General features: G+C 40.4%; 1 protein-coding gene across 1 annotated transcript; it reads left to right on the forward strand.

Annotated features, from left to right (window-relative positions):
• Positions 1–1,334: 1,334 nt before the first annotated feature.
• Positions 1,335–18,727, forward strand: hsf2 (heat shock transcription factor 2). Its single transcript, XM_084377128.1, has 12 exons — positions 1,335–1,519; positions 2,151–2,259; positions 4,887–5,014; positions 6,169–6,293; positions 6,849–6,924; positions 7,478–7,539; positions 8,256–8,334; positions 9,691–9,824; positions 11,528–11,806; positions 12,941–13,043; positions 15,237–15,303; positions 15,767–18,727. Exons 1-12 carry the CDS (start codon positions 1,427–1,429, stop codon positions 16,084–16,086), a joined length of 1,575 nt encoding a protein of 524 aa, XP_084233254.1. The 5' UTR covers positions 1,335–1,426; the 3' UTR covers positions 16,087–18,727.
• The last annotated feature ends 131 nt before the right edge of the window (positions 18,728–18,858 follow it).

The raw sequence follows: 18,858 nt of genomic DNA on the forward strand, positions 1-18,858 counted from the left end.
GGGGGACAGAGGGAGGCGTGGGCAGGACGAGACATGAAGGCATCTGATTGGTTCTTTCCACTGGCACCGAGAGGGAGGGATTGGTCAGAGTCTTTACAGGCCTGCAGCTGCCACAGAGGTCTGATTTATTTTGTTCCTTTTTCTGAACACATTATGTATGGACTACTCTCAGGGTGGAAGGACCATTTCACCCAGTATAACAAAAAGTGTTTCTGAACAGGATTACCAACTTTAGCTTTAATCAGTAATTTGATATAACTGTAATCAAAAAGTATGTAAATCTAACTCCAAATATCAAAGCTCTGATATCCAAGACTTTCAAGTTTATGAATTTGTGGCAACTGATTGCCTCATTTTTTTTGAGTTATGCTTATTTATTTGAGTTTACAGTGAATTTTATTCAATATTACAGTCCTAAATCTTAAATAAGGTTCTGTAGTTTAAAGCGTTTACCAGCAGGCACCAGGATGTGACATCAGGGCAGTACGACATGAATCATTCACGCACAATAAATAACCAAGCCCTTCTACATCATCACGTATCCTTTAAGTAATCTACTTGTTCCACTGCTCCACAACAGAATGTTACACTTTGCTGTGTCTGTGTTACTCATTTGCTCTAGGCCATCAAACAATACTGGGAAGCTGAGGAAAGGCAGGAAGGATAAGACAGTTAATTTTCTTCCTCTCTAGTTGGCTCACAAAGACCGGTGGGAAGACAGAGAGAGAGAAAGAGACAGGAAAACAGACAGTGTGACACGCACCATCATAGCCAGTTTCTCTCTTTAGGACTCTAATGAGAACAAGCAGATCAGTTCACCTGAAGCTCCATGACATCCTGCAGGAGTCCAGTACAGGAGAGATGAGGCATGAATCATAATGTCAGATTTTATTATGGATAAATACATCATGTAGAATAAAACAGATAAACAGTTACAAAGTGATTTTCAGGCCGTATTGACGACTAGAATATGGAGAGACAGACAAGAGATTTTATTGCATCAGCTTCTTGAGAAAAGTCCTCTGATAATTATAAATGGTCAACAATCATAATATTGAAAATATTGTTCACGACATCATAAAGCTTCAAGCATTAAATGCCTCATGAAAGTCGCTCCCTCTGTAGATATTTAGAGCTCATTTAATAATACAACAATTGCTTGTTTCAGGTGATTATAAACTGATGGTAAACATCATTTAAAAAAATAAATCCCCCCCCACCACCCCTGTAAATCAACATTGAGCTACTGCTCCACCCTCCAGTCCAATAGGTGGCGGTAAAGCGTATATGAGATTATTAAAACCCGAAGAAGAAGCAGACGAAGCAGTAGTCGAAGAAGGGGCTCGTCGTAGACGGTCGCACAGGCTACAAAACAGCGAACATTGCGCATTATTAATCAAATTGTGTTCGTCCTTGGATTTGAGAGATGAAACACAACTCTAACGTCCCGGCTTTCCTCACCAAGCTGTGGACACTGGTCGAGGATGAAGACACCAACGAATTTATTTGTTGGAGTCAGGTAACGCTACAGACGGTCTACTGTTAGCATGCAGCTCGAAAAGCTAACGCAAATCAGACAAGTGTAGCATGTTGCCACATCTCGTCAATAACAATACACGTTAACACTTAAAACAGCACTTCTCCCCGACATTCCCTATTCGTTTCAGCATAGACAGCGGTCGGCAAGCATTAGCTGGAGCTAAACATCAGCTGTTGGCCAGTTGTTGTTTTTGTTGTGTAGTTGCCAGTTAGTTAGTTAGCTCAGCCAAATCTGGTCTGTGTGTCCTGCCAGCATTTACCATTGCATTACAACTGTAAGAGTCAAAGACAAACATATAACAACAAAGTGCCTCACATCATGGCCTACAATAAAGAATATAATCTAAATACTCAAAACTGCAAGTGACACACTATCAAAAGGTTCTGTTTAACTGAGCTATACTACAAGGTACAAAGGATCTGTGGCCAAGGGAAGCTCACAAAAATGGTCCCCTGTACCTCCGTCCTGATGGTGACCACTCATATTCACCATAGAGAGGGTGTGACACATCACATTAGAAATATTGTGTGTGTGTGTGTGTGTGTGTGTGTGTGTGTGTGGTAAAATGACATGCAGTTCTGATTGTCATTGTGGTGTTTGTTGTTCCCAGGAGGGCAACAGCTTCCTCGTGCTGGATGAGCAGCGCTTTGCAAAGGAGATCCTCCCGAAGTTCTTCAAGCACAACAACATGGCCAGTTTCATCAGGCAGCTCAATATGTGTAAGACATCCCCACTTTACCTTGTCTCTGTTTCTAGTTGTTCCAATAAGAGCACACACGTTCTGCCTTTAGTCAGTGCTTCACAGTTTACAGATTCAGAGTTGTCTGCAACTCGCCCTGCAGGTGACTGTTTTTTACTTATCGTTCATTTATCGTTATCGAGGTGAGTTGCTCAATATATCGTGATATTGATTTGAGGCCATATCGCACAGCCCTAGCCACTAATGATTAGAGCCCAACCCAATTTTAAAGTAATTGATTTTTCAAAAATGGTTGCCTTTTTCACTTATCATTGCAACCCTAGAACCAGGGTTTTTTCAGTGTTAAACAGTGCTCAGTATATACAGGAGAACATGGTAACCAGGAGCAAATGCTGTGGAAACCATGGTAAGTTACTTGCCGATATCACAAAGTCTGCCACGATATGATTTCGATTCAATTCAGTACAGGGGCCTGCGATCGATATGAGATGATATCATGTGCCCATTTAACACAATCGGCACACAAATTTATACCAACTCACAAAAAGCAACTAAACTATGATATGACAATTTTATTACCAAACTATCCAGTGGAAATATAATTTTATCAGTGGTTCCAGACATTTAAATGGAAAACAATCCATCCTTTTTTATAAAAAAGAAAGCACCGTTTAGAAAGGAGTAGTGCATGGACGGAAACGGTGACACAGGCGTGCCGTGGGAATTTCTAAATAATAGATGTTTTCACTTTGCATTGATGCTATTTGATCGTTGGAGAATTGACTCGATATATTGTTCTGGATCAATGTATCGTTACACCCCTAGTATATATATTGTTATGTTTTTAACAGCTGTATATTTCTAACCCTTTATGTGTTGCATGTACGTTATGGATGTTGGCGACTTGTACAGTAAAAAATCTCTCAAGTTGTGTACTGGATGCTGCTGGGAAGTAGCAGGTTCCCTTTCGCAATAAATAAATTATGTGGTATCGGATCAGTGCATAGACTCGTGGACCTGCTGATACCGACTCTGGCCATTTCTGATAGTGGTATCAGGATCAGGATGCTTTCTATTGCTCCTTTGTAAAGGTTGATGAGGACTTGGTACTGAAACTTGCTGTCCTAAGTTTCCTTACGAAATAAAGCGGTTTCTGGGCTTTTTCTTTCTTAACTGGTAGAAATGTGATGTTAATTCCCAGGAAGCTAAAAATGTTCACCTGCTCCACCGATGTAGACAAGGGTGTGTGTCTTTGCTGAAATCAACAATCAGCTCCTTGGTTTTGCTGACGTTGAGTAGTAGTTTGTTCTCTGCACCCCTCTGCAAGATTGTTGATTTCCTCCCGGTATGAACTCTCATCGTTATTTATAATGCAGCCGATGATGGTGGTTTTGCCTGCATATATCACAATTGAGTTCTCTTGCTGTCTGGGAGTGCAGTCATGGGTGTACAATGTGAACAGGAGTCAGCTGAGCACACAGCCCTAGGGGGTGTTGAGCACCAAAGTAAGGTGCCAGTCCACTCTGTCTATGAGGAAGTCCGATATTCAGTTGCAGAGTGTGGTGCTCAAGCCTAGAGTGTTTGGTTAACAATCTGTTGTTGTTGCTGTTGAGGTCTCTCTCCAGTCTCTGCCGATGTCTCCACTTTGCCTCCTTGATACAAGATTTCATTCTTGCTCTGGCGGTGTTGTGTGCTTCCTTGTCACCTGACTGAAAGGCAGCTTTTTTGGCTCTGGATAGAGCCCTCACCTGTCGATTCATCCAGACCTTCTTAATGGGGAATGATCTGACTGTCTTTGTGAACACCACATCATCAGAACATTTGCTGATATATTATGTCACTAAAAATGTACATTCCTCAAGTCTGATGTTGTTATCCTTAGTGGTAGCATCTCTGAACATGCACCAGTCTGTGCACTGGCTTTGGGGCTGCCGGGAATATTTGTATACACATGGTTCAGGATATTTCTTCTTCTGGTGGGGATCTGGACATACTGGTGAAATTTAAGTAAAACAGTTTTGAGGGCTGTTTGATTAAAATCACCACCATACATCCAGATCTCCACCAGAGGAAGTAATATCTTGGACCATGTGTTGTATACACACAATATTCCTTGCAGCTCTATACTATAAACATTCCATCCACTTGTTTTGCCATGTTATGGCTGATGACATCATACAATTCTTCACTATCTCAGGTCTGTACCATCGTTGTAAATCAACAACCTAATCTTTAATACTATACTATTGAGTGTACATTGTCCAAATTTCCCAATTGTGTGTTTGATTACATTCCCAGCCTTAAGACATCTACATGCCATTCGGAGGTATAGTCATATAGTCAACAATTAATTACTGAATTATCTCTCTATCATGTTACATAGTGGACACAGGGAGTCACCTGGAAATCCTTTGTGCAGTGCTTTAAATTTATGAAAATTCAGAGTTGTGTCTCGACTGATCAATGTTCGGCAGTAAGGCAGCGGCAACTGCATGCCTCTGTGTGCAGGGTTGGAGGGCCCACTCAACGCCTCTTTGCAGCTTTAAGTCTGTTTTTGCTCTTGTTAAAATAATGTTATCTGTGTGTGTGTGTGTGTGTGTGTGTGTGCGTATGTGCGTGTCTATGTGCGTGCTTGCATGCGCTCAGATGGATTTCGTAAAGTGATGCACATTGACACAGGAATAGTGAAACAGGAGAGGGACGGTCCAGTGGAGTTTCAGCACCCCTACTTCAAGCATGGACAGGACGACCTTCTGGAGAACATCAAGAGGAAGGTGGAGTCATCTCTCTGATATCTCTTTTCAGTCATCCAAAGGTTGAATATTTTAGAAATGGAAATGCTGAAGGCGGAGAGTCATCCACCTGCCAGAAATGTCATATGAGCAATCTGCTCAGCCGTTCTTTGAGCAGTTCACTGTGACGTTTTGGGAAACACTAGTTTTGACACTGATCCCAGAGTTAGACAGGATGATCAATGTCCATTTCATATCTTTATATTCAGGACACATCAAGGTGCAGACTTGTTAAGCCTTGTTTAGCTTAAAGATTTGATGCAGGGGAACACTCCTATCAAAGATTTATCGGAAATGTAGAGACACTCTGCCAACCCAGTAGTGTGTTACTCCACATTTTATGAATCAAATGTGATATGTTCGTTCAGAGATGCACATTTTATGCAGTTTCTTTGCTTGAAAAACGATTATTGGGTAATCATTAATAATATATGAAATATTATGGATGTTTTTCTAATAAGAAAGTCATTTATGGGCTGACTTGATCCATATTTGATGCAAAGAGTAGGCTACATCAGGAGTTAAAATAACAGATAAAGTAAACATCAACTAACTTGAATGATGAAAACTAAATGACAAAAAATGATGAGTTCATTTTAATTGCGGAGTGGCTGTTTGGTGCTACTCATCAACTGGCCTAACGAAATCCAACCCATACTGAGGCTGCTAAATGGCTAAAATGTAATAATATCAGTTTGTATAGAATGTCTTTTTTATATTTTTTAAATGTCAAATTACCTGTATTTTAATTAGATACATTTTCTCACACCAGTAATCTGTTTTGATATATTTGATAAGCAAGTATCTGTAATTTGTAACAAGATACTTTCTGATGTGTGTGTGCCCCAATAATTAATCAATAATATCTTCTAGTTTGTATTTATACAGAGTTAAGACAGATTGTGATTGTGATGAAATAAATGACTATTGAGACGAAGTGCTTGCCAAGACAAATTAAAGCTTGTTGTTCCCTAAATATTCTTTGTGCATCAAGACCTTTGACTCCTCTATCTGTTCATTTTCACATATGTGCAAAAACTCTTAAATATTCCTCAAGATCCTAGTTTTTCATTCCTTTATGCTTTCAGTGTTTAGATACTGTAAACAGAAGATTTGATTGTAGTTCTGTCTTTCAGGTTTCTAACACTCGGCCAGAGGACCCAAAGATTAGACAAGAAGACCTGTCTAAGATCTTGGCAAGTGTTCAGAGTGTTCATAGCAAACAGGAGAATATTGATGTCAGGCTAGCAACACTCAAAAGGTGAGTGTAAATCTCATTCCAACAGCATGAACAAATGTGTTTTCCAAAGTCTGGACTTTTTAAGTCTGTATTCTTGTTTAAGCCAGGCTTAAGCTCGTTAAGTTTAGCTAAGTTCAAGACTGAACTTGTTGTGACTAAACTTTTTCTGTCCAGGAGTCAAATGCAATCTCTTTCTGAACTGTGAAAGAATGTGTAACCCTGATTAAAGTCCCACATGTCTACAGTTTCACCTATTTCCTGGTGTTTATGGCAGAAACTTAATTTCTAACTAGCCATAATGTTAGCTGCCTGCATACATTATCACATTCAGGTCTTTCTAAAGTTATGTTCCCTGGCATGAGAGGGACAGAGTGTTAGATATTCCTGTTAATATAAAGCAGTAGAATAAAACACCACCACCAAAACACATTTCTGATTTCATGTGTGAACAGAATCTGATTAGTACTGAGCATTGTCAGTGAACAAAATGAGAATGATGCTACGGGAATCATAGGAGATGGGGTTGTTTCTGCAGTCAAGCTCTCGACTGAAAATATAACTTGTTTTGTCGTTTAGGGAGAATGAAGCCCTCTGGAGGGAGATCTCAGATCTCAGACAGAAACATTCACACCAACAACAGCTCATCAAAAAGGTGAGCACAACACTGGATTCATCCATTCATACTATCCATGTTCACATACACGCCTCCTGTAAACACCTCCTAATAAGGATTTTTTTGATTTATTTAAATTTTCTGAAAGAAATTTTATAGCAATGCATAGTGGTATCTAAAATCATTCCAGCCCATTGTCATTTCCATTGTGTCAATACAGCAGCCTGGTCAGTGGCCCTACGCTATAGCACTGTACTATGGTTACCATGTAGCGTCGGCAGCTAGTGGAAATACACGAGCGGAATCTGGGGGTTAGAGTTCCAAGCACTTGGTCCACTTGGAAACATTAATCTAGCGATGATTTGACGCTAAGAAAGCCGCCTTTGCTTAGAATGAAAATTTGATATATATTACACATATGACCTTGCTCACTGACGGCTTCAATTGTTATTTTTGTACTTTCTATTAAGTGTTGAACACAGCTGTTCTTTTGTTTTAAAATGTCTAATGTAATCAAAGTCATAAGATTTTGTTCATCATTGGCATCTGAGCTAATGATTTTTTGCTCAATCTAAGTCTGTTCTTTTTTCAGCTGATACATTTCATCGTCACATTGGTACAGAACAACCACATCCTGAATTTAAAGCGCAAAAGGTGAGTTCACACTGTGTTATATCTTTCAGCTGGGATTAGAGTAAGAGTGCTGCTCCTTTTAAATGATTAACCCTCGAAACACACAGTCCTTGTACCTGTCAGAGAGGCATTGGTGAAGTGGTCACTATTTATATTCAGTGGGTCAGTATTAGGGCTGTCACTTTTTCCAAAAATCAAGTTTGAACAAATTAGAAATTAGACAACTATCTGATTGAATTAATTTGTATTCTTAATAAGCCATCACCAAATGAGTTGCCTCATGAAATACAAAGACCTGTCACATTTACAGTATTTCACTACAAAATGTTTGCGAAATTGATGGCTCATTTGATTTCTAACACTGTGGTATGAGTTATGTTGACCGAATAATCACAAACCTTGTGGACTGTTTCATATTAACATGTTAAATGACTGAATGAAGCTGAATCACTCCCACAGGCTGCATTACAGACATCAGTTGTTTGGTTGAGTGTTTAGTTCGAAATTCACTTCAACTGTAACTATTGTTGGTTTTTAATGAAATGTAAATAATGAAGCTGCAGCTAATGATTGTTTTCATCATGTAATCACTTGGACTTTATTAATCTTTTATTTGAGTTGTTATTGTTGCATTTTTGTCTTGAACAGCATCATGGTAGAACAACTAACAGTTTCAACACTCTCATAATGCAGACTCTCGTCCTTGAAATATTAATGTGTCACCATCTTTTTGACAGGCCAGTTCTTATGAACAGCAATGGAAAAAAGCCCAAATACATTGATCAGATCTATGATGAGAAAGTGTGTGTGGAGCAGGTCAGTAAATGGTCCTATGACGCGTTATTAGGAATCACATATGTTCTCGCAGGACTTGCCCTGCTCTGCCTCTGATTGGTTGGCTTTGTTGGTTGTGTCTCTATGCTCGACTTAAACTTTTAACACACACGGTAGCCGGGTTATGACTGTAGTTTTGCAGGTAAACATATCGACCTCTTGAGCCTCTCTCCTGGTCTTCTGCCACTCCTGTCTGGATCACTCATGCTCTGGTGCTGCACCTCACTGTCTCTGCCGCTGTGCTACCCTGCCACTGCGTCACCACCCGGCCAGTCCTCTCTACCAAACGAGCCCAGAGACACTGCAGCTGTGACAGCCAGTCGTGATGGTGTGTTTACTGGGGCTCTACGGCTCACAGTCCGCTACATCAGCTCCACCGCTAGCTGTTTTAAACAACCCTGAGAACATCAAGCACAGCCCCTTATCACCAGGCAGCCACTGAACATACAGTTAGGAAATAATAACATGTCAGTTACACTGACAAAGTTTTTCGGGGCCACGGTAGTCCACTAAGTGAGAGGGAGATCTGTGGGACCTGCGCCCACAGCCGATTGCCTGTTTTTGGCTGTTCTCCTGTGTCCACACCGCCCTGTCTGACCTGATAGTCCACTGTACAACCAGACAGAGCGAGGGAGCTCAGTGGGACACAAAAAATGTACTCTTTAATCAGACAACAAAAAAGACAAGAATTAGCTCTCTAACGTGCTTTTCCTAACTGTATGTTTAGAGGCTATCTGGTGTTAATAGACTGCTTGTTTTTTGCTCGCAGTTGTTTAAAACAAACAGTCAGCAGTGGAGCTGATGCAGCAGACTGTGTGCTGTAGTAGCCAAAGGAAACACACTACCACAACTGGCTGTCGCAGCTGCAGTGTCTCTGGGCTCAACCTAACAAGCCCAGCGACACTCTGACAGTGTAAAGTGGCCCTGAGGATGAGTACCCCAAAAAGGAGCAGCAGAAGACCGGAGAGAGGCCGATTAAGTTGGTGTGTATCCCCGCAAGACTACAGCTCAGACTTGCCAATAACAGACACTACCAGTCTGGTAACAATGACCTGCTAAGTTAATAGAGAACTCAACCAACAAAGCCAACCAATCAGAGGCGGAGTAGGGCAGGTCTTGTGAGAGCGTAGGTGGGATCCATGATAATGGCACTATGACATACACATGGAAAGTATTACTGATAGTGAATACTTGAGAATCAGGGTATTCCTGACCTGATCAGTTACTTCTCATAGTTTAATTTTAAGCCTTCATGTTTTTGTTTACAATAAATCATGTTGAATGTGTGATGTGTTCTATAGGAAGTGTTCTGATTTTGATGGTTTGTATTCCGTTTAGTCATCTGTCAACAGTCTGAATGGTGTGAAGGTCTCAGACACATCAGATGAAGTTATCATCTGTAATCTGACTGAGAATGATGCTGAAGTGTCAGCTGAAATCACAGAGAGTTCACCCAGAGCCTTCGAGCAAGGGTGAGACTGTTTACCTTGAACCTTTTTGACATTTGCGCTGTTCTAACTCATGTCCTGCGTGAGCGGCAGATGTGCGTTGCAATTTTTATTTCACTGCCCATGAAAGCAGGTTAGAGTAGCCGACACAACCGGAGCAAGCAAGGTGGTTGTTGTGTGCCGCATGCGAGGCTGCAGGAGTGCCGTTTAGAGATTTGGAGTCTTGCCACCTTTTTCCACCACCCGTCATATCAACATCATACCAATAAAATCAGCATAAAACCATCACTACAGTTTAAATGTCTGTATCTGGGCAGCTGTAGCTCAGGAGGTAGAGCGTGTCGTCTAGTAATCAGAGCTGCATATCCGAGCTGCATGTCAAAGTGTCCTTGAGCAAGATACTGAACCCCAAATTGCTCCCAATGAGCAGTTGGCAGCTTGCATGGCCTCGGCCATCAGTGTATGAATGTGTGTGTGAACGGTTGAATGTGTGTCTTTGAGCGGTCAGTAGACTGGTAAAGCACGATAGAAATGCAAGTCCATTACCAAGTCATCTGTAGAACATGTCACAGACAGGGGCGGTATTTTTTAATTAAATTTTTTTTCTGGCACGTTCTCTTCTTTCTTTCTTTCTCTCCATTTCAACGAAGTGGCGAGGCAACATATGCCAACTCAATGTAGAAAGACAAAGCTGGCAAAGCTGTCTGTCGGACAGACACAAGTGTGTGGGATAGGATATTTGTCTCAGCCCTTATGCTTGGCCCTTTAGGAAACTTTTGTATTTAAAAACTGGGGAACATGTAAACTGAAGTGTTACCAAATGGACTAACTTATGCTATAAATACCAAGTCAGGTTCAACCACTAAGGTTTGCCCAGTGGTCTAAAGCCATTAAAATGTAGAATTGAGCCAGAACATAGCCAGTCTGTCCATTGGGACAGTGAGCAAAAAGTAAAAAGTAAAAATAATTTTGTTCATATAATTTCTTATACATTTCTACACTACCATGTCTGCCCTGCTCTGTCAGTGTGTGATTGTGAATAGACAGGTTTACTGTAAGACACCATACAAGTTGAAAAAAAACCCCATAAAACAATGTGTCAGTCTTTTACTACTTTATTTGATGTTTTTGGACTGATAACACTGCTGCATTAATGTGTATGTTCTGTGTTAATGCTGTAATTGTTTGAGGTTCAGCTAATTTTAACTACTTTATATACTGTTTGACAGTTTAATCTACAACATTGCATCATATGAGAACATCATCATCATCTAAATGTTTGATGAACTCAGAAAAACAACCCTGTTTTCAGCTCTGTGACAATGCAGCAAGCTAGGAATACTAATAATACTAATACCGAAGTTAGAGGAGGCACTCAAGAACATGCTTTAAGTCACATCCTTTGGACTGTCATGGAAAGTCCAACCAAAGTCCTTCACAAAGAAATCTGCAGTCCAGCAGCAATAAACATCTTCAACTAATCATCCACAGGCTCATTTTTCACTTTGTGTTATAATCCACTCACATATAGCCCCCCTAAAAGCGTGATAAAAACACTGTACATGTAAATTTGTAAGTTTGTGATTGATAGTTGTGCCAAAGATTCATATCCCCCCAGACAAATTACAGTGTGTGATTATGGCAATCTCGTCAATTCAGTCTTTTAAATTGTCAGCAGTATCTTTCTTAATGACATGCTTTTGAAAATATCCCCTATCCTCCCTCAGAGATGTGGAAATCATGGAAGTAGAGCTGGAAAGCTGCGCGGTGCAGCCAGCTGAGACGGAGGTGAGCACCAGCTGCACAGCTGACATCAAACAGGCGGAGGCTGGTGGCTCAGCAGCAGACGACAGCCAGAGGAGCAGGACTTTAGACAGCAGCGAAACAACCAGCGCCCTGCAGCTCAATAAACCCTCTGTCCTGAGTCTAGAGGACCCTGTCAAGATGATGGACTCCATATTAAATGAGAACGGAGCAATATCGCAGAACATCAACCTGCTGGGCAAGTAAGTGTGAACCGTAATTCTGATTCTGTTAATTAGAAATACACAAAACAATGATTTTTTTAAAAAGAAAGTGTGGAGCTGTGTAAAACACAAACAATGCAGTCATTTATACTGGTGCAGTGCCTGTATAGAGCGGCCCGGTCGCTTGGCTTCTGGTATTGCTGCTTGCAGCTTTCTCGAGAACTGTTCATCCAAACTACTTCACACTCCACACTGGTATAATGTAGTTTGGGGCTTTATTCATTAATCTAACCATTCTTTTCTGAGAAATGAATGTATTGATTTTTTAATGTATTTATTACTGGATTAATATTACAATTAATTTAACCAAAATAGATATCAAAAATGTGTTAAATTTATATTTTAATGTTTTATTCAACCATCTAATCATTGACTTACATCCATGTCACTGCTGTATTATGAAATTAATGATAATAATAGACCTGGACTTCTGAAATTCAAAAGGATTGCTGTGACACACAAAGCAATTTAATCACTATATGTCTATGGCAGCATTACATTTACATATACTAAATGTGTATGACATGGATTTATTTCAACACTGAAGTAAGATGCACCTGCAAATGTGTGTTGACATTGATGTGGAGCAGGGGAAAAGTTGAAATGAATGACAGTCTGTCGCTTCAGTTTAAGCCATTTTCTCACTCATACTTGGATGTTCAAGTCGGTACAGTTTATAGAACGACCAAATAACAACGTTAGATGATGCGGTGCTGAAATGACTTTTATCATGATGGAGGTGGTACCTTACTTTAACAATACATCCTTTGGATGCGCTGGGATGCATCATCAGTGATGTAACCTTGTGTAATCAAGTGTTTCGGTTCTTGGTGGCATTAGAGAGGATGATCGTATCTGGACAGAGTGTTGTTGGGGCAATGTGCTCTTGAAACCTCAGCTGCTTACCCAGATTGGCATTTAATTGCCAGTCATCATTCATTCTGTTCTAGAGCAAAGCAAACAACCAATGTTTCTGACAAGCTAGTCCTCTGACATGTCAGTCAGGTCTTTCATGGGATGATACTAGTCATTGGTTATTGATTGATTGAGTGTGTGTGTGTGTGTGTGTGTGTGTGTGTGTGTGTGTGTGTGTGTGTGTGTGTGTCTTCTCAGGGTGGAGCTGATGGACTATCTGGACAGTATTGATTGCAGTCTGGAGGATTTCCAGGCCATGCTTTATGGAAAACAGTTCAGCATGGATTTTGATCCCTTAGAGGTAAAATTATCCTACATAGACACTAAACCAAAACCAACTGCTCACCTGAGGGGTGTACTACAAAGCATGTTTGACATATCCAGTCTCTCTCTGCGTGAACTCGCTTGACAAAACCTAAAAAACATTCATTGTTAACCCAGGGTTTCTTCATGAGGTTCTGTGCACTTTCCCATTAAGGTGGTGCATCATTTTAATCTTTTTCTGCACATAAAGGACTGGTTGTGATCCACCTATGTCAGCCAAGAGGAACAGGTTGTTAAAAAGTAGAGCTATGAACAATAATATAACCGTTCTTACAGGAAAAAAGCAACACTGTTGCTGCAAATAAGGCAGTATGAGAGGAAAGTTGGCAGAAATATATCACAGTGTGTTTTATCACTCACTGCCTACAGTTTATTTCTAACGTGACACCTGCACATTTCGAGATCTTCAATTGTAAACTTGATAAAGCATATCTAATACACAAGAATTACATATACAGTAGGGTCAAAAAGTCTGAGGCCACTAGTCAAAAAGTTATATTTATATATATATTGTAGTTTAATATGATGAGTCATGTCATCCCAGCCCCAAACACACCTCAGAACTTTGTAAAACTTACTTGAAGACCAAAGAAGACCAAGGAGTCCTGACTGTCGTGGACTCGTCTGACCTCAACCCCATTCTGCATTTATAGGGGCACTTGAAGACTGAGAAAGCCAAACAGTCGCAACTTCACAAGGATCTTTGTGGAAAAGTGACACATCATGCTGGGAAAATATGAGTCAGCAGGTTTTGCACTAACTTTCCATGCAGCCTGAATGGGACAAATCAAATACTTAGATATTCTGACATACACTGACATTTTTCAGTTTTTCAAACTTTTTACCTGAATTGTTCAGCTGATTTGTAATGACAAAATAGTATTACATTCTGAAAATTAGCAAATTAAAAGTATTTCGACACGCCGTCTCGGTAGGTCTCACACTGACTCATAATGGAGGACATATGTATGTGAAAATCACTTCAGCTTTCAGCTAAAAAATTTTATTGATTTGAATAATATCTGTGATAAGTACATTTACTCTAATCAGTTTTCAGGTGTCTATTAGCTGCAATACCAGCATTGTATAATGGACTTGACTGCAAATCAGGACCAAGCTTAAAAACAAAAAAGTGGTTTGTAGATCCTTTCATGATCCTTTCAGTGTATGGATGATATGTTTTGAAATGTAAATGAAAAACTGACTGCATGTAGGTTGCTGTGGCAACAGAAATATGAGATGCTTACAGTTTACATGGCATTATTCTGTGACATTACTAATGTGTTTCTCAACAAGTTGCATAAATAACATATTCCCCCAGATGAGAATCTATATCGCTCACAGAGAATATTGTCAGGAAAATAATTAGTTAAAGGGAGGTGCTTTTGTTATGGGACAGTGTCTGCGCACAGGCTCCTCTGGACCTCTGAATAGATGTGAAGCATATGTTACCATGGTGATCTAGCCAGGTTAAAGAGAGCCGCCTTCATGACATTGAAAACTGTGGCTTTAAGCTCAACATATCTCACTAACCTATCAATTTCACTTGTAGTACACCCCTCAAATACCTCCTCAAACTGTACATGTTTAATTGGGTGGATTTCAGCCCTTTTGATAAGCTGACAAACCTACTATTGACAGTATGACCAGTATTTTTTCACACTGCTTTAATGATAGCTTAGTAGCAGCTAGAGTTGTGGCAATCTGAAACATTAAGGGTTGATATCATGTTTCAGCTCCCAGAGAGAAGAGCAGAACACAGTAGAGACAGAACAACATATCTTACTCATTAACTAAGCTGAAGGTAGCCAGATAGAAAGATGTGTTAGTCATCCAAGCATAAATGTGATTTATGCTGTAAAAATAAAGGTATTTGCAAAATACCCACTTGATTTGTGTAACTAAGACTGCTGAAGCCTCATGAGTCTCAGCTGAGCTTTGGAACAAGCACTCCGTCTGTTACATTTGATGGCCAATGTGAACAGATGGAAAGATTACACTGATAATTGGCTGTTTCTTGACCAAACATGGCTTCATCAGTTTAGTTTGTAAGAGTTCTCAGAAAATGTAAACCTATGCTTTAATCCCCATCTATATTTTTAAAACTGTTATTTTCTGTTGGGTTCGAAGCCAGTCGTGTACTCATCAGTTGTTCTCCTTGTGTTTCCAGGAGAGTTTGTCCTCCAAAGAGAACACTGCACAGCTCAACAGAGGCAGGACAGAGGAACACAACACAGGTAAGTGGAGGATACTCACACAGTCACACTACTGCCTTAACTTACCTGGAACAAGAACATACAAAGACATCACCTTCAATCGCCTTACGAAGTATTTACTGACTGACTGATTACTTGGAGAAGTCATCAACTGATTAATGCGTTAGTAAATTGTTAGTTGCAGCCCTATCGTAGCCTGCATGGTTATGCAGACTGGTAACTCATAAGTCCACTACTTTTCCTTTCCCCATACCTGAAAAGATTTATGTTACTATTTATGTAAGAAACTGTACCGGAGGGATGAACAGCATTCTTCTAGAACATGATGGTGATGGCGGGCTGTTGTAACAAGTGTTTGAGCTGTTTGTCATTACAGCAAATGGTGAATATTGTTCACATTAAAAGAAAGTGATAATTGGGTTTATGTTCTTCTTTGTTGAATTGGACACAGTCCAGGCTGATTCCCCCTCTGTCCTGTGCTCAGATAAGCAGTTGATCCAGTACACCACCTGCCCCCTGCTGGCTTTCCTCGATGGCTGTACCCCTCCTCCAGAGCTGGATCTAGCCACCAGCAGCAGCAGCGCCGACTGCTCCACTCACCTTGAGCTCTCTTCCAGCGCTGATGCTCGGGTGGAGGCTGAGCCACCCTCAGAGCTGCTGGACACCAGCCTGGAGTTGAAGCAGCGACCTTGCAGCTCCCTGATCCGCCTGGAGCCTCTGACAGAGGCCGAGGCCAGCGCAGAGACACTCTTCTACCTGTGTGAACTCAGTCCTGCTGGACCTGAGACCCGAGAGTCCACTTAGCTAGACAGAGTGCGAGAAAGAACAGTACTGAGGTGTACGTTTGTTGAGAAGCATGAACAGAACTGAAGAAAGCACCAGGCAGGTGGAAGAAGAGCTGTGGTTTGTGCCATGTACGCATTTTTAAATGGATGACTTTTGCACTGAAGATAACATTTGAGTTACAGAAAGAAGCCATGTTTTCTTCAAATAGAATAATAATACTAGATTAACTACCACTTGCAGGTTATTAACCCTTAATTGCGTCTTTTCGTCTCAGAGTCATAACTCAGTCAAAACAGAATGCACACACATCTTATATATACAGTATCGTAATATCTGTTCATAGAGAAGAATTAACGTCCAGAGACCTCTCAGAAATCAGAGAAAATGAGGAGTTTCCATGTTCAGTGTAATGGCGTTGAATGCCCTCGACAACCACTGTAGTCTGATTGAGCCACTTGTTAGCAGCTGCCTTTTAAAAGACATAAGCGCTTGATCATTCAAACATGGGATATTGATTAACATATTTAATGTTGTATCACTGAAAATCTCTTAATCCTATGTTAACCACAGACCTTATTGAAGGCATTTAACTGAAAACCCATTGATTCAAGACGAGGGAACAGAAAGTGCAAAAATGCTAACTCATTTTTGTACCAAAACACAAAACAGTCTTGTCTCATGGAATAAAGTTGTAGTAGAAAAAATATTCAGCTCATCCATCGTGAGTATAGGTTAAAAAGATTTGACTGGCTCGTGTTTGAAAGTGAATCCTTTTCTTTTTGAGGGTCACCAAGGTTTGGTTTCTTCAACGCAATGGTCTCCTATGTTTCTTCAACGCAATGGTCTCCTATGTTTCTTCAACGCAATGGTCTCCTATGTAAAAATGACATGAGAGGCACAGGCTGTGGCTGGTGTAAGCACAGGACACCTGGACCTTGATTTCACCCACACAGCTTCTCCATCTCTTGGTTCTGAAGACAAAAGCCCACAGTCTCACAAAGCATCGCAACACGTCTGGTTTTGCGACATCAGTGAGGAGGCATCCTCACCTGACCTGTATTGAGACTGAATCTTTGTATGTGCTTGTTAAAATGTACTTATTTTGACTTTTGTTTATCTTTTGCTACATTCTGTCCACATAGCTGAGACTCTTCACAAAGCAACATTCCTTCCGATGGGTTTAGGGGGCAGTGATTTTTTTTCAATTTGTTTAATGAAAGCATCCTTCTAGAGAACTGGGACGAAACATGATCTTCACTAAAGACTGTACATTAACCTGTTAAACAAGAGTCAGATTACCAAAAGTTGTTTCACAGCGTCCACATAAGTGTTGGTTTGTGTAGCCTGATAAACGCAGCTCTCAGGCTTCACTTCACTCAGCATGGATAACTGACTGTGGGGATTGATGAAACATCTGTGTCCATCTGCAAACACAACACCACATCAGATCTGATCTGAACACCAGTAACTGTCTGCATTGCTTTAGCATTACAATAATATAACTGAATGGTCAGAGTAAAAGAAGTATGAGGGAGTAAGAATGCCATTAAAGGCATCATTGGAGTTGTTTTCTTTTGTACCGTTATATTGCTCTCTCAAGAGACAACAGACTCCTTTGAATAAAACAGCCATTTTACCCTGCAGAACACAGGAGATGCTGGTCTACCACTCAGTAGATAATTCAGTTTGTTTGTGTAATTGTGTGACTTTGCTGAATCCAAACGAACCATTTAAAACACTAAAGTCACACAATAACTTTAACAAGCTAACCGATCAAGGCAGGGGAAGACCAACACCTCCCGTGTGGAGTGAGGTAAAATGACTGTTTTCATCAAAGCTCTTTGGTGGCTCACCCTCTAATGTAAGTGATACACTGCTTATGGATAAGTACTTCATACAACCCCACTTCTTCTATTTAATCTGAACTGTCCCTTTGAATTATTACGGCAGACTTGCTGTATGAGTATCCAGCATAAGTAAGAGTCAGATTGTTCACATTTGTTAACTTGAGGTAATCAAGAGTCACACTGTTAAAGCATCAGACGTTTTTCACATGCTTGATATGAGTCATGAAACAACAAAAATCTTCATAGGTCATGGTGATGGGATGTGACACATGTACAGTAATTAATTAGCTGTGTCAACAGTAAGTTGTATAGTATATCTGGGCATGCATGGCAACATACTTGAAGGTTGTCCCAGTTGTCATGGATGAAACCAACCACGAAAACACATCTACAAACATTTCCTGATTCTGTCAGTTGTTCCTCAAATATCCAAACCTCCTCAATCTCTGTTCAAGTCAGCAGAGTTCACAGTTTGGGAACAACAGAAAACAGAATCAAGAAGTCACTGTTTCGTGTGGAATATCTGTAAATGATTCCCCCTCAGTTTTCTGGTGTAGAGCTGGTGCTGTTAGGTAGCCTCACTATTTGTCGTATATAATTTGATAAAGGGAAACTCCTCTTGTCTCTTCTCTGATATAGAAGTGCCTGCATCCTTTGTCTGTTAACCCTAGTAGAGTCACACAAATGCTGTTTATAGTCTGCGGTACACGTCACAGAGGTCACATGACTTCTCTGTGCCCTGCTCACATCCCACAAGCTGTCTGTCATTGTTGCAAGTCTTGCAGTTACAATAAAAATGTTAAGAACTTCAATTGTAGTTTTAATGCTTCTTATTACATTCAGGTGGTGCTGTGATGCTGTTATGGGCAGAAGTCAGCAGTTACTCTGGTGATATGTTGCCCCAATTTGTTAAACAACAATAATTTTGTTGTAACACATTGAT

The sequence above is a fragment of the Pagrus pagrus genome (assembly GCF_965226575.1).
Source record: "Pagrus pagrus genome assembly, chromosome: 16".
Classification (NCBI taxonomy): Eukaryota; Metazoa; Chordata; class Actinopteri; order Spariformes; family Sparidae; genus Pagrus; species Pagrus pagrus.

What these genes read in the sequence shown, in the direction of transcription:
- hsf2 (XM_084377128.1), top strand. Translation starts at nt 1,427, where the DNA reads ATGAAACACAACTCTAACGTCCCGGCTTTCCTCACCAAGCTGTGGACA. An exon ending in AACAACAGCTCATCAAAAAG is followed by an intron (nt 6,925 to 7,477) that starts GTGAGCACAACA and finishes TTCTTTTTTCAG; the next exon opens with CTGATACATTTCATCGTCAC. An exon ending in AGAAAGTGTGTGTGGAGCAG is followed by an intron (nt 8,335 to 9,690) that starts GTCAGTAAATGG and finishes TATTCCGTTTAG; the next exon opens with TCATCTGTCAACAGTCTGAA.